The sequence below is a fragment of the Ovis aries genome, chromosome 2 (assembly GCF_016772045.2).
Source record: "Ovis aries strain OAR_USU_Benz2616 breed Rambouillet chromosome 2, ARS-UI_Ramb_v3.0, whole genome shotgun sequence".
Lineage (NCBI taxonomy): Eukaryota > Metazoa > Chordata > Mammalia > Artiodactyla > Bovidae > Ovis > Ovis aries.
This window is the reverse complement of record NC_056055.1, coordinates 186,542,807-186,558,304: the sequence shown is the minus strand read 5'-3', so window position 1 is coordinate 186,558,304 and position 15,498 is coordinate 186,542,807. Positions and strand designations below refer to the sequence as shown.

Genomic DNA, 15,498 nt, shown 5'->3' with positions numbered 1-15,498 from the left:
TTAATCCCAGTGGATGCTGTCCTTTAGGGCCCCGAGACCCTTGTCCCTCTGCAATGGCCTCCTGGCACTGCCTCCCTTTTCCTTTCTTGCCTCACCCCCTGCAGTTGCCTGTCATTGTTTCTCATCCCATCTCTCTGGACAGATTATTTCCTAAAAATGACTGCCCGTGGTGCAGCTCAGGGTGGCCCTGCAGGGAGGGGGTGACAGCAGAGTCCGCGTCACTCTGGTGGGTGCACCGGCCCTGAGCAGGACTGCTGCCAGCAGATGGGACCAGTCTGCTTTCCTGGGGAATCCTAGCAGGTGCCTGAGGACCAGCCCAGGTGCCTTTCCCTCTTCTCCTGGTCTTTCGCAATCAGGACCTGGGGACTTACTGACAGAGTTCCAGCTGCTGGAGCTGGAGATGCCAGAGGGAGAGGCTGTAGAAACGAGGGCCTGTCCCAGAAGAAGCTGGGTCAGTGTTGCTGTTCCTGAGCTAGGGATGGATGAGGAAATAAACGCCCGCAGGTAGAACCATCAACCTGGTGGCAGAGTGCTCATCTGGCCCGTTTCCCACCTGGACAGGAAGGCCCTGAAGCTGCCCGTGTCTGCACTTAGGTGACCACACAGCTGGGCAGCCAGCTTCATCCCCACTGATAGTGTCTGGCCATCTGATGGCTGTGGGCAAAGGGTTCTGAGGCCCTGGCCAGGCTCTATGTGTTGGTGGAGGTGAGTTTGTCTCTGCTGCCAGAGCAGTGGCACCTCCAAAAACCTGCTTCAGCATGATGAAGCCTTGAATCTGGCCTCCAAAGGAAGTTACATTTCTCCCCCATATTTATATCCCCCTCCTGATGTTAAAAAAAAAAAAATTACCAAAGTTGAGTGGCTTAGTACTACATTATCTTTTTAATGCTGAAGTCTGAAACAGGTTTCACTGGGCTAGGGTCAGGTGTCAGGAAGGTTAAATTCTTTTCTGGAGGCCGTAGGGGGAGAATCTCTTTCCTTGCCTTCTCCAGCTTCTAGAGGCATCTGCATTCCTTGGCCCATGGCCCCTCCTCCATCCTCAAAGCCAGCATCACCCCAATCCCTCCATGCTCCCCGCAACACACCCTTTAAGCCTCCATGATTACACTGGGCCCACTGGGGTGATCCAGGCTCCCCTTCCTCTTTTAGTCTCTCACTGTTGGCGATCCTGATTCCATTTGCAGCCTTGCCCTCTTGTGCCCTAAGGTAACATTCTCCCAGGCTCTGGGAATTAGAGCGGGGCCATCTTTGGAGAGCATTATTCTGCAGGTCCTGTTCCCTGGTGCCTCTGGTCTTGGGTTCTTGATTCTAGCTCACCCTGGACAGCTCTGAGGCTGCACAGCGGGTGGTCTCTGCCTGTCCTGCAGTCCCATCCTCTCTTGGTTGTGTGCAGACCACATCCCACCACCCATCTTCTGCCCTCAGGTGGGGTTGCATCCAGTGTGATGCCCTGGGATCAGGCCCTGGGCCAGGTGGTAGGAGGGAGGAGCAGTCTGTGCCAGGGATGCCCAGTTCTCCCCATGGCCCCTGCCAGCTCCCCCTCTTACACCTCAAGGCGGACACTCAGAAATGAGGGCTCTACCTGGCTCCTCAACACCACACCAGCCCTTACTGGGGGAATTGAGCTGGAAGCTGCTTTGGCATCTCCTGAGAGAGGGAAGGAGCACCTGTCACCCAAAATGAAAGTGAAAGCAAAAGTGTTAATTGCTCTGTCATTTGTGTCTGACTCTTTGCAACCCCGTGGACCATAGCCCACCAGTCTCCTCCGTCCATGGAATTCTCCAAGCAAGAATGCTGGAGTGGGTAGCCATTGCTTTCTCCAGGGAATCTTCCTGACCCAGGGATCCTACCTGGGTCTCTTGCATCTCAGGCAGATTCTCAATCATCTGAGCCACCAGGGAAGCTCTGTCACCTGAAATGAGCTCCTCAGAATGCCTGAGGTGGCCTGGCCACCCACCCACAGGAGCAGTTGAGATAGGTGTGCACCAGGGCCAGGCAGAGCCCTGCCAAATTGCCCGTAACTCTCCTATCTCGGGTCACCCTGGTTACTAGGAAGCCTCTGGCTTCTTGGGTTGCTGCCCTGGGGCTCTGTGGGGATGTCTTAGGACTCTCCTTATCCTGCCAACTCCTTGCAGGGGTCTCCCTGGGGCTGAGTGATGTCCCCCACAGGCAGGTTCCAGCTTGTTCTGCCAGTAATGTTTCTGGGCCGGGAGGAAGGGCCTCCTTTCTGGACAGGATGGAGGTGGAGCAGGGAAGCCAGATGATGGGGGTCCAGCTACCACATGCCTGGCTCTCCTGCTGGACACCAGATCCGTCATTCATGTTCCCATAGGACCCCCAGCAAAGCTCCCTCCCTCCAGCCTGGGTGTCCCCTCAAAGGCTATTTCCTAATGCCCCCTGAGTTGGGAGTCAGCAGCTGCAACCTGAGGAAAGTGCCCGCCAGGATGATCCCAAAGGTACCATGGAGCGGAAGGGTGGATTTTCTTCCCTGACTGCCCACCTCGTGTGGTCTGCCCCATACAGAGTAAAACACTCAGTTCAGGGCTGTTCAGAGTCTTGATATCTGACCCTGCCCACCAGACTGTGAACTCAGGAGGGGATAGTCTTAGTGGTCCAAACGGTCCCCATCAGCTGGGCCTGCTGGAGCCAGCATGGTGGCTGTGCCCAGCTGGGCTTCTGACCTCGAGTCTTGACTCGATCAGCACGTGGTTCCTCTCCGGTCTCGATGGGTCACTGGGCCTTCTGTCTCCTTAATCTGTAAATGAGGCCGATAGTAGTACCTGTGAGGCCTGGATACCTGTGAATTCCTCAGATGCGCTGGGTGCCCAAGACAGGCCATGTCAGGATGGATGTTACCCTGCAGGCAGACTGTAAGCTGGGAGTGTGCCCGGAGTCCTAAGTGTTAGGGGCAAGGAGGCCTTAGAGGTGGACCGCGAGTGTAGATGGAGCCCTGGCTAGCAGGCCCTAGTCTGTCCGCTTCCTGTCTCTCTCTATGGGGAACCCAAGGAAGGCTCCTGAGGGGTCCTTTCCATTAGCAAGTGGCCACTGGTAAAGCTCTGCCCCAAGCATGCCTGCCAGAACAGCTGAGCGGACCCCGTAAGAGTCCCTGAAGGACCAGGAGTGCGCTCTGAGCTCCCTTGGGGTGGGCAAGGATTCCAGGCAGAAGGGCCATGTGTCGGATGCCTGGGAGGTGAGAGACGGTCTTTCCTGTCCGCGAGACCCTGCTTGGGGTGAGGGGGGAGTGTGCCAGCCTTAGGGGCTGCCCCTCAGCTCTGGGTCTGCCCCAGACAGCTGCCTCTGCCAGCTTTGAGCTCATTGGACCCCTGTGCTCTGCACTTACAGCCAAAGGGAGCCGACCGGAAGCAGAAGACCGACCGGGAAAAGATGGAGAAAAGAACGGCCCAAGAGAAGGAGAAGTACCAGCCGTCCTATGAGACCACCATCCTCTCAGAGGTGAGCCAGGGGCCTCCTCCTGTGGTTGGGCAGGGGGCTGTCAGCCTGGATCCTTGGAAAAGTGCCCGTTTAGGGTGAATGCTTCTGAGAGCGCTGTTCAGTCCTGGTGTGTTCCCGTGTCTGGAACTGCTGGCATCTGAGGCCTGGTGTCCAGGGACACGTTTTACAAATACCTTCTAACTCTCGGCTGCCGTTGGCACATTTCACCAGGTATATTTCAAAATTAGGTGTTTTTTTTTTAAATAGATAATATATTCATGTGGTCCAAATTCAAAAGATATAAGAATCTCCATCAGAAAAGATCTCTCCCAGCACTATCCAGCCTTAGTTTCTCTTCCTCAGGGTGGTAGGTGACCCTGGTTCCTCTGTATTGGGCCCCACATTCTCTGCGAAGGAAACCAATTCAAACAAGTTTGCCCCACGTGTGCTTTTTTCCCCCAACAGTACACATACAGAGACACACACACACACACACAGAGTCACTGTTCTGAAGTTGACTGTCCCTATTTCCTGGCGTTTCTTATCTGTTCATAAAGAGCTTTCCAGTGCTTCATCCAGCTCTATAGCCTTCTCTGTGTGGACAGCCTGCTGGCGGACGCTGGACTGTTCTCAGGCTCCTGCTGTTTCACACAGGGCGCCGTGAACACCTTGCTCATGTGAAGTTCTCCACGAGGAAAGAATGTCTGTAGCTTCTGTTCTCGGAGCGGGGGTTGCTGGGTCCAAGGGGGTAACACCTACCCTGTGGCTGTTGGGATGGATATTGGGGTGCATTTCCTCATAACCCAGGTGCTGACACCAGCCTGCTCTGTCCTTCCATCCAGGGTCCGTCTGAGACGCTCCCTATCGCAGGCTCCTTTTCCTCCTGTCATGGGCCCTTCCTGCTGCTGCTGCCGCGTTTACTGGGCTCTGTTTTTGATTTTAACAACTCTTCCCCACTGTGCCCTGTGATCAGGCCAGCTAATAGGTGTTGTGTGAATATTGTGACTTACTCGGGAGGCCCTCCATGGATGCCTGAGGTCCAGTGCTGACCGTAGTGGGGTTAAGTGTGTGAAGGGTGAGGTCCAGACACAGGGTGGCTCAGAGACCGGTGACTAGGGTCCTGTCTGAGGAGCTGTGCATGTATGTGAGGATGTGTGTGTGGGTGTGAGAGAGACACACACACAAGCCATCTGCAGAGGAGTATTTGCAAAAGGAGAGCAGGGACACTAATTTTGCAGACAGATGCGTGGTGGCCTTTCGTTGGATCGAGGCTGATGGTGGCCGAGAGCCCCTGCACGGGAGGAGCCCTGCCCCCTGGAAGCTGGTCAGAGCCAGCAATACATGGTGTGGGGCAGCGCTTGGACAATTAGCTCTTCCCAGGCTTGGTAAATGCTGGTGACATGCCCTGACGACCCTTCCTGCTGCCCAATCCTGTCTGTGGCCACCTCTCCTTCCAACCTGGGCCTCAGCCTCTGGTGCCTGCCTCTCCCCTGACGTCCCTGCTGGAAGACGGGTCCCCTGGGTGCTCCAGGCTGTGTCCCAGCCCCTCTCCCCGACCAGCTATTGAAATCCCTACCCAATCTGTAACTTTAGGAGCTGCCGGCTTGCCTCTTGTCAGCTCATCAGTTTTCCTACCCCCGAGGGCTCCAGGACTCGGCACCAACACATTCCAGCCCTCACTCTGAACAGAGTTAAATATTGACCCACCCTGTGGTCAGGTGGGTGATCGTAAGTCTCAGGAATGCTTCCGTCTGACCGTGTCCAGAGCCGGGTCATCGCAGAAAAAGGAAGTGGTGAATGCTTGGTCCCCCAACACCCAGGCAGCACCAACATGTCTAGGCTTGCTTCGGGCGACTCCTCCATGTTTATCTAGGCTTCAGCACAAGAAGTTCTGGGCATTCAGGGGTCCCGTCGTTTGTGTTGCTGTGTCTCCCTTGGCTCCTGGGTTGAGCAGGATGCCTCAAATGTTATAAATACCCGTGGAGTTGTGCTGGGGACAGGCTGCTACAAGCCAGTGTGGAGGTTCCTGTCCCTGTCATCTGAGGGCTATCTGGAGATGCTGTTAGTAATACGGAGCTTCGTTGGTGATTTTCTTTTGGAAGTGGGCCAGTGCTCCCTGTTTCTTGCATTTACACCCATTTGTCTGTATGGGGAAGACCTGCCTGTGGGCACCTGGCCTGTGCTGCACTGATGAGGTTTCCCTCTTTGCTTTGGCTGCTCGGAAGCTCTGACAGACATGTGTCATGCTTTGCTTGCCCTGGGGATGACCTACTGATGACGAGGTCTCTTCTTGGCTCTATCTGATTTCTTCGGTGTGGTCTGAGCACCCTGCCCATCCCTGGGTACCAGGTCAGTGTGGGTTGGGTGTTGAAAGATTGTGATTTCACACCGAGTGGGAGGGCTAGGGAAGCTGGGCTCATCTCATCTGCAGGTCTGGGTCTTCGGGGACCACTGCCACCCTGTGCTCTCTCCCCACAGTGCTCCCCATGGCCCGATGTGGTTTACCAGGTGAATAGTGCCTCATCCCCAAGCTACAACGGCTCACCAAACAGCTTCGGCCTCGGCGAAGGGTACGTGCACCCTCTCTCCTTTGTGGTCTGTAAACTGACCACAGGTGCGGACTCATTCTATGTGTCTTCACTGCTCTTGTAGCCCGGCGTCAGTTGGGTTTCAGGCTGGTTGACTGGTGTTCACGACCATTTTTAGCATCATGTGTGCAGGTTTTCGTGCTTGATAACACTTCTAGAAAGGCCAACTGGTGGAGTAACTAAGCACCCAGCACCCACTCCCTCCCCAAGTTAAGGGGGGCCAGCCCATGAGCTCCTGGGCCACCTCCTAGACAGCTGGGGCCTCAGGAGGTGGACGTCTGGGCCCCGTAGTGGCTGGAGGGGCTTCTTAGATCTTGCTGCAGCCCTTGTGCATGGTCAGTGGGCAGAGGGGCTCGGCTCAGGATCTTTCCCACACCTCTGGGTGTCTGGACCCACAACACAGAAGCGACTTCACCTCTGGTCACCAGCTCTGCCAAGGCCAAGACCGTGCTGATTCCAAGGTGACGGATATGCAGGGACCAGCAGGCAGCTGTCCCTCCTATCCTGTGGTGTCACCGTGACGACACTGCCCTCTCTGTTGGTGGGGGCAAGAAGGATGCCAGATGGGTTTAACAGGGGCATGTAGAACATGCGGGTTGTTTGGAGCCCCTGCTTGGCAGAGAACTTCACTGATGAGCAAGCCAGACAAGAACTTGATTTACTAGGTAAGGACAGTCCTTACCGAGAAGGGGGCACAAGGAAGGGCTGCTGTATTTTATTCAGGCAGTGAAAAAAAATGAAAGTGTTAGTCGGTCAGTCGTGCCTGACTTTTTGTAACCACGTGGGCTGTAGCCTACCAGGCTCCTCTGTCCATGGCATTCTCCAGGCAAGCATACTGAAGTGGGTTGCCATGCCCTTCTTCAGGGGATCTTCCCAACCCAGGGATCAAAGCCGGGTCTCCTGCACTGCAGGCAGATTCTTAACTCTGCACCTTTCTGGAGGCAGATTCCTTCACTTCCTGCAGTCTCAGTTTCCCTACTTCCAGGGGAGTATGAATTCCACACCCGGTCAGGGGAATATGTGTAGAGTCCTGGTACCCCCAGACCCAGATGACCTGCATCTATAGTCACTGATGCCTGGCCTAGGAATCATTGCTGCAGAGGTCTTTTCTTTTTTCCTTATTGTTACAGGGGGCTTTCCAGGTGGCGCTAGTGGTAAAGAACCTGCCTGCCAGTGCAGGAGACATAAGAGATGTGGGTTTGATCCGTGGGTCAGGAAGATTCCCCTGGAGGAGGGCATGGCAACCCACTCCAGTATTATTCTTGCCTGGAGAATCCCATGGACAGAGGAGCCTGGCAGGCTACAGTCCATAGGGTTGCGGAGTTGGATGTGACTGAAGCAACGAAGCAACTTAGTGTACGCACACACACACACACACACACACACTTACATACATAATGTAAAATTTATCGTTTGAACAAATTTAAGTGGCCAGGTCAGTGACACCAGGTCCACTCACATTGTAGTATTACCACTGTCCATCTGGGAGGGTCATCTCTGACTGTCTTTCTCTTGGCTTAAAAGCCCAGATGTTCAGATCTCTGCCTCCCTTTGGGAGAAAGCCATGAGAAGGATTTTCTCCCAGTGGATGCCAAACTGTGGGTGCTGTTGCTGCAGAATGGTTCCCCAGGGATTCCTCTGCCCTCTCTTGGGTGTGGTTGGCCCTTTGCCGTCTTAGCACCAAGTCCCTGAGAGGCTCGAGGTCTCCTTGGTCAGTCTGTCCTTCCCACTGACTGGGGCTAGAGGTGGGGACCATGAAATCTGCCCAAAATAAGCCCGGAGCCTTAGAGGAGGGATGGGGGTGTGTAGCTTATGGGAATGTGTAGCTCATCAGAACCCTTGTCCACATCAGAGGCTTTGTTAAGAATTTTCAGGGATGGAGCAGGGCTCCTGCTTATATTTTTCTCGAGGACCCGTTTTGTTTCCAGCGAGCCCCAGAGCCGAGGGACACGAAGGGCAGGCCAGCAAGGAGCGTCCTGGCTGCTCACCGCCTCTCCTCTTCCTTTGCAGCAACAGCTCCCCAACCCACCCAGTGGAGGCCCTGCCCGTGGGCAGTGATGTAAGTGGCTGCGGTGGGGCTCTGGCTACCTGTTTCCGCACGGGTGAGTGAGCGCCCCTCAAGGCCTGTCCTCTCTGCCTGCAGCACCTCCTCCCCTCGGCCTCCATGCAGGACGCCCAGCAGTGGCTCCACCGCAACAGATTCTCCCAGTTCTGCCGGCTCTTCGCCAGCTTCTCAGGTGAGCATCTCTGAACGGTGCACAGAACCTACCGGGATCTCAGAACACTGAACATGTGCTCTGGGCACCCTGGGCACCCAGGGGCTGTGGTCTGTCCTGGGGACACAGAGGCATGTGGTCACTCACGTGTGCTGGCCCTGGGCCCAGGGCTCAATGGGCAGGCCTGCCCCTGGGGTGTCCACCTGCTCGTGGCTTTAAGGGAGGGCCATCTGGGAGCCTTTTCAAGCTGCTCCTTGCATGCGGGGTGGGCTCTGTGCCTCCTGGAGGGGCCCTTTAGCCAAGAAGACCAGGGTGTACTCAGCAAGCCTCCTGGCCTCTTCCACCCAAATGCTGCTCATCACACTGTCTCCAGGTAAGCAGTGTGGGAGGTGGTGCAACCAAGGTGAGAAGGGAAAGCTGGCTCTTCCTTCTGTAAAGGCTTTTCATGCCCCTGCTGATGAGCCCATCAGACAGCAGCCCTGAGCTGGGGGTAGTGGGGGACAGGGAAACTGAGCCATGAACTTTGCCCCCTGGCAGTCCAGAGTGACAGGGAGTCATTGTTGGCTGGAACCAGAGGAGTGGCCGCCAAGGACATCTGTGGTAGCAGAAGGGAAACAGCACCCCAACAGTCATCTTTGAGCTCAGTTCTTCTTAGCACATCCTTTGTGCTGGGGGTGGACTGGATGAGGGTGGTAAGGCAGGGACTCCAGCCTTGGGCAGCTCTGAGTTGGCACAGAGGTGTAAACTGCCCGTCTCAACACACTGTGACCCTTCTGTGATGGGCAGGCTTGGAGGAGGGTCTTGGAAGACTGGGAGGGAGGCAGGCTGAGGGCGCCTCCACCTTAAGCAAGGTGTAATATAGACCTTGTTGAGGAGGTATCTTTGAGGAAATCCTGGAAGGAGTGTGAGTCAAGTGGGTGTGTGTGTGTTGGGGGGTGGTGAGCTTTCCAAGCAGAGGGCAAATGTAAGGTTGGGGCCTGTCCGGTGTGGCCACAGAGCTGAGGGCCCAGATGATGGGGTCGAGTGGGTCAGACAGGAGGTGAGGTCAGAGAGGGAGGTGCCCAGGGACCTTGGTGCAACAGTGTGAGGGCGTGCCTTTTATTTCCTATGAAAGGGGAGCCAGTTTGACTGCAGAAGTATACTCCAAACTGTATCTTAACTGTGGCAGGGAAAGGGGGTAGATGCTGTAACTCTGGACCACGTGGCTGTTGGCCAGGTTTTAACAGAAGGCTGATGTCATCCTTGTACCTTGGAAAGTCCACGTGAGCTCAAGGCTCTTGGGGGCTGTTCGGTCTTTGAGGAAAGGACCATGTCCACCGATTATGATCACCCCAAACTGGGAGCACCCACGATGCCCATCAGCAGAGAGAGGGTACAGGCATTGTGGTTTATTCATGTCATGAGTACTATCTAAAAGTGGGCATGAATGATTCATATTGCATGCAATACAGATGAGCCTTAAATGAAACTTGGAGGGAGAGTCAGACTTAGAAAGGTGCAATTTCCAATTCCATTCACGTAAGTGCCATGTGAATGGAAAACAGTGTGAAACTCCTCTGTGTGTAAGATATCAGGACAGCAGTTTCCCAGAGGTGGGGAGAGGGGTAGTAGCTGGCAGGAGGGGCACGTGAGCTGGTGGGAATGTCCTACCTCTTGATCTGGGTGCTAGGTGCATGGGTGTCTGGGTGCCTAGGCTCCCCGGCAGCCTCCAGAGAGCCATGAGTTTCTGCCTACAGGCAGGTACACACATGATCAGTGCCACGTGCTGATAAGATACATCATGGACAGTGATGCTAATAAAAGGCCCAGAGGGAGGGTCAGGCCCAGGTAGAGAGGATGACTAACCAGCAAATGCCTGTCAGTTCTGCTGAGTTTGTGAACCTCGTTGTCGAGTTCTGACACCTCTTGGGCTATGATTTGATGTTGTTTAGCTCTTGCCATTTCTCTGTGTGGGATGCCCATGCCTCCTGAGGTGGAGGCTGGCTCTTCCCTGCCCCGGGTTGGCAGGTACCTGGGGAGGTGACCGTGTAACAGCCTCAGGCCTCGGTCACCGTGTAACAAGCCGGCCCCATTTACCTGCCCAGGTGCTGACCTGCTCAAGATGTCCCGAGACGACTTGGTCCAGATCTGTGGCCCTGCAGATGGGATCCGGCTCTTCAACGCCATTAAAGGCAGGTAGGTGTCAGTTCCCACTGGAGGCAGGGTATGGCTGGTGGCCTGCATCTCTCAGCCCCTTGGACACCTGGTGGGCTAGCTAGTGGGATCTGGGCTCCTCTGGGGGTGAGTGCAGAAGGAGGTGCTAGGAGTGGGGTGGGGGCCAGAGCCTGTGTTGGAGAGGGTGAGATTCCCTGGTTTGCAACCCACCCTCCCTGGAGGCCCACTCCCTTCTTCCCTCTTATTGGCTTGATGGGGGCCTTGGTCTCTGAGTCTCTGCCTCTTGGCTGTGGGTTCTGAGATGCCTGTCCCGTCCTCCCAGTGCAGGCAGCAGGGGGCAGGTGTGGATGGAGTGGTCTAAATAGCCACACATGGACAGCACCGCGGTATGTCTGGGTTTGAATGCCATATCTGCCTCTTAGGAACTTGGCAACTCGGTCAAGCCCTTAACCCCCATGAACCTCAGTTTCCTCATCTGTACAACGAGGGACAGTGTTCTGGCTCCCCCATAGATGTGTGAGGATGCAGTGAGCTCAGAGTTAAGCCAAAGAATGCATTTGCTCTGATTATCACCCTGAAGAACCTCGTATCTTCAGATTGGTGCTACGGGCAGAGTCCACTCTGGGCAAGTGGTAGGTCCTGGGTGGGGGTTGGGGGTTCGCCCATCCCCTGGTCAGCAAGTCCACTCGAAGCTGTCAGGGCTCACCTGGATGGGACCCTCTCCCTGACAGCTCCTTCCTCAGAGGAGGAAGGCACTCTGCATCCCCACAACCTTCTTTCTTCCCCCTAAGTCCCTTCTACTGTTCTTTCCACCCTGTGTTCTGGAACATTCTGGAACAACAGAGCTCGGTCCCCCATACGTGCTCCTTAACTTCCTTTCCTCCTGCCAGGAACGTGAGGCCGAAGATGACCATTTACGTCTGCCAGGAGCTGGAGCAGAGCCGTATGCCCCTGCAGCAGAAGCGAGATGGCAGTGGGGACCCCAACCTGTGTGGTGAGTTGTGGGGAGCAGAAGTGGGACGGCAGTGGGGACCCCAACCTGTGTGGTGAGTTGTGGGGAGCAGAAGCGGGACGGCAGTGGGAGCCCCAGCCTGTGTGGTGAGTTGTGGGGAGCAGAAGCGGGCCGGCAGTGGGGGCCCCAGCCTGAGTGGTGAGCAGAAGTGGGACGGCAGTGGGGGCCCCAGCCTGGGTGGTGAGCTGTGGGGAGCGCTCCCCCAGGCTGGTGAGAGGGCAGCAAAGCGACAGGGAGAGGCCTCTGGCTGAGAGTGCCTCCCCTGATCTGCCTTGCATGCAGGAGGGGTTCTGCTGTGCTTCATCCTGGGATTGAAATGTATAAGGTGGAGATAATCTCTGAGAAGGTCTTGTCCCATGTACTGATATCCCATCTGGGGAAACAGGCCTGGAGCGGAGATGTGGCCCCCAATGTCACCGAGCTACTCAGGGGAGAACTGGGAGTCGGGCTTTCTGGCTCTCTGGCTGGTGACAAGTGCCACCTGACAAGTGTATTCCCAGGAGTGTGTCCTCCTGTGTTCCCGCAGCTGGGTGAGGCTTTCTCATTTGGTTTGGCTACTGCCCGAGAAGGTCTTAGAGCACCTCTGGGGCACATGGTTCTTTGGGGCTAGCAGTTTTCAGCACCTTGCTTCTGAGCATCTTTAAGCGCTGAGTCTGACAAGCTGCCCGGCTCCACCCGCGCGGTCTGAACTTTGCACTGTCTGCAGTGAGAGCCCCCCATCCCCCCACCCCTCTCTGCCGTGTGCCCCTCCAGATCAGCAAGGGACCCAACAGGGTTTGCTATAGGGGAAACTGAGGCACAGAGGCTGCCCTGAGAGGCCAGTGTCAAGTGGCAGAGACAGGACAGCTGGCGTCCAGTTCTCAGGACATGTGTACAAGAGTCCAGCCCTCTGCCTGCAGTCAGTCTGGGGAGGACAGAGCCTGAGTCTCACAGTTTCTTGTACGCGTGGAAAAAGCAGGCAGGCGCCCCAGCCCACACCCCAAGGCTCAGAGGTCTGGAGAGGGCCAAGGTCTGGCTTCTCGGGGGTGGCAGCTTCGGGCTTTGCGCTTAGGCTGACCCACTCGAGGGCTTCTTGTTGCCTCACTCGAGAAACAAGATGAGAGGAGCTCTGAGTAGTGGAGGCTGACTGTCTGCTGTTCAGAGCAGCGCTGGTCACCTCCACATTCCTCCAGCAGCAGGAAAGGCCAGAGATGAAAGGTTACAACCACAGGGCTAAACTGGAATCCCTCTGGTTCTTTGATGCCTGCAGTCCAATTTGTGTGAGGAGTAAAATAAGAAAAAGTGGAACTAGCTCTGAAAAGTTGGGGTGTGGGGGAAAAGTACAGTGAGGAATCTTGGAACAGAGATTCTGGGATTCTTACCTGGTTAGTTCAGGAAGGAACATTACCCAGTGACCACATTCTGTGAACAGCGTGTGAAATCCTGGGAAGGTGAGTCTGTGTGTGGCTTCTGTAACTTCCCTCAAGGGCGCCACTGTGTGTGAGCATGTGCGTGTCCGTGCCGTTTTAGTAGATGGAGCTGCCGATCAGATTTGTTGAACCAAGGGTTTCTTCCTTTAGTTGAGGGAGAAGTTTGGGCACCTCTTATTTAATCCAGTTGTGTTTTAGTTTTTGAGGGACTTGAGGTCCCTGAGGGTTGAGGTCTGCCCCTCTTTCCCCCCATCACCCATGGGGTTTGCTCCTCCCTAACTGGTTTGGGTTTTGCTACTAAGTCTCATGGTCACTATTATCCCAACTGTCTGATGACATTCCTGGTGCCACCTCGTTCCCCCTTCTGGGTCACAGTGCTCCAGCTGGGTGTTGTCTGTGCTGTGGAGGAGGGCGAGGGCCAGCCCCTCTCTCTTCTGCTGTCAGGTAGCAGTTATCCTTGAGTCTCACTCTTGGCCACTCTTGGAGCCATCCAGTAACCCCTTTAACCAATGGAAGGGAAGGAAGGCAGACACGGGATTTCCTCCACCTGCCCAATGCAGGTTTCAGCCAGCCTCCATCCCCAAACGAGACAGGAATCTTGGGGTCCAGCGTGGATCCAAGGATTCTTCATTTTACACGCATTCCCCAGGAGAGACTGAAACAGGGATAAAGAACATAGTTTGGCATCTTTTCACCTGGTGCAGAATCGTGCAGGGAGGGGCCCTGTGGCTTCCAGAGGTGCACCCCGTATGGCCATATCCGAGAGTCCATCTGGGCTAGTTCTTGGTTCGAGGGGGTGCGGGGAGAGCTGGTAGGTGGGCTCCTTTGAAAGCAGACGCTTGTTCTATAGAAGGACCTGTCCTCCGCCCTCCAGTGTACCACGCCATCTTCCTGGAGGAGCTGACCGCCTTGGAGCTGATCGAGAAGATCGCCAACCTGTACAGCATCTCGCCGCAGCACATCCACCGGGTCTACCGCCAGGGCCCCACGGGCATCCACGTGGTGGTCAGCAACGAGGTGAGTGCTGTGGCCCCGCCCCGTGGAACTGACCTGGGGCTCTGGGCAGGAGCAAGAAACGTGCCCAGCAGGGCTTGGGGGTGACTTTAGCCTGAAGATGGGGTTCATCCACCTGCCACCTGTTCTCAGCAGTAGGCTCTGTTGGGAGAGCCTGGAGAGAGGGGTCTGAGGCCAGGACCAGGCTTGGCATAGCTGTCTCCCCTCCACCCTATGTCCCGCCTTGCACGAACTGGGAGCAGAGACTGCACCGCTGCCTTGGGCACTGCCAGGCAGGGCAGTGAGGACACAGGAGCTCATCCGGGCAGGCAGCAGCCCTGGGGGATGTGAGATGGGCTGGGTTGATGAGATGACCTGGCTCTTAGGTAACAGAAGCATCCTGTGCTGAGTGGTGAAGGTGCCTGCCGCAGCCTTCCGGGGTCTGTCCCTGGCCACACAAGCCTCTGCAGGGCACAGGCAGCCCCTGAGAGAGGACACAGGTTCAGAACACAGCCCAGCTGCAACGGTGCCCCAGAGTGATCAGATTCCACTGCTGGCTCCAGCGGGGCTCATCAAACGGGTTTGCTGATGCGGTTCAGCATTCCTGTGTGTTGTAGAACAGAAGCTTTTGAGTTTGTCCTATGCTGGACCCTTTCTCTTAGTAATAATGTTGATGATAAGTGTTGGTATTTCAGCAGTGCTCACGATGTTTGTGCAACCTTCTAAGTGACTCATTTAGTCCTGCCAGCCTTCCTGTGAGGTGGGTGTTGTCATGAGCCCATTTCACAGATAGGAAGCAGGCACAGAGAGGTTGCATAATGGCCCCCGGATGGACAGCTCATAAGAGCTCAGGCTGTGGTAGAAACACAGGTGGCCCAGAGCAGCGAGAGTTCAAGCTTCGAGATGGCCGGCTCTCTGACCACTCCTGAAATGAGGCCTCTGCACAGAGCTGTGCTGATGGGAGCAGGGGCAGAAGGAACCCCAGCCCAGTCTGCAGCAGACCCTCCACCCACTAACCTACCGAGGGCAATGGGGGAAACAGTCCAGGAGCGGTGATCGGGAAGGCAGGGAGAAGGTATGCTTTGGAATCGAGCTGAAGTCTCCACCTAGACCGGCTCCTCATAGCCAGGTGACCTTGGGCAAATCTATGTAATGTCTTTGAGCCTCAGTTTCCATGTCTCCAAAATGGGGATAATTATACCCAAAGAGCAGGTTGTAGTAAGGATAAAATGAAGAAACAGTGGCAGGTACCAGGAGATGCTAAATTAGCTTAAGTATTTGTTTTGGGGGGCAAAAAAGTATTGGAGAGAGAGCTTTAAATTTGATAACATATAACGTGTAAGGCTTTTAATGATCTGCATAAACTGTCATCATCAGTAGCATTATCACCAGTAGCATTACTAATGTTGTCGTCATGACTGCCCGAGCTCCCTACACAGGAGTCCTGAGTCCCCTGTTTCATGGGAGTTTCATCCTGGGAGTGGACAAGGTGGTATTTTCCTTCCTTTATAATTAGAAAGTAATCCACAGTTTGTGTAAGAAATCAGACAGCATAAACCAGAAGAAGGCAAGCATGAAAGGCCCCTTTCTTCCCCTCTCTTTTCCTTGAAGAGTTGAGATTAGATTTGATGTGATCATGGAGGATAATTTTGTGTCTGTGTGTGTCTGTCGCTTGCCAGAGTGTGTGTAGGTGT

The 15,498-nt window shown here is 55.2% G+C and overlaps 1 protein-coding gene across 4 annotated transcripts in view; it reads left to right on the top strand.

The window, feature by feature from the left end:
• Window positions 1-15,498, top strand: part of TFCP2L1 (transcription factor CP2 like 1) — a 69,833-nt gene that overhangs the window by 43,483 nt on the left and 10,852 nt on the right. For 2 of the 4 annotated variants that reach the window (XM_004004762.5, XM_042243986.1), the window contains 7 exons: window positions 3,343-3,453; window positions 5,911-6,002; window positions 8,031-8,079; window positions 8,164-8,257; window positions 10,321-10,411; window positions 11,281-11,384; window positions 13,686-13,828. In XM_004004762.5, the coding sequence (XP_004004811.1) occupies window positions 3,343-3,453; window positions 5,911-6,002; window positions 8,031-8,079; window positions 8,164-8,257; window positions 10,321-10,411; window positions 11,281-11,384; window positions 13,686-13,828 (684 nt within the window). Of the gene's footprint in view, window positions 1-3,342; window positions 3,454-5,910; window positions 6,003-8,030; window positions 8,080-8,163; window positions 8,258-10,320; window positions 10,412-11,280; window positions 11,385-13,661; window positions 13,829-15,498 lie in introns of all 4 variants that reach the window. The other 2 variants (XM_012140372.4, XM_042243985.1) reach the window with 1 other exon arrangement.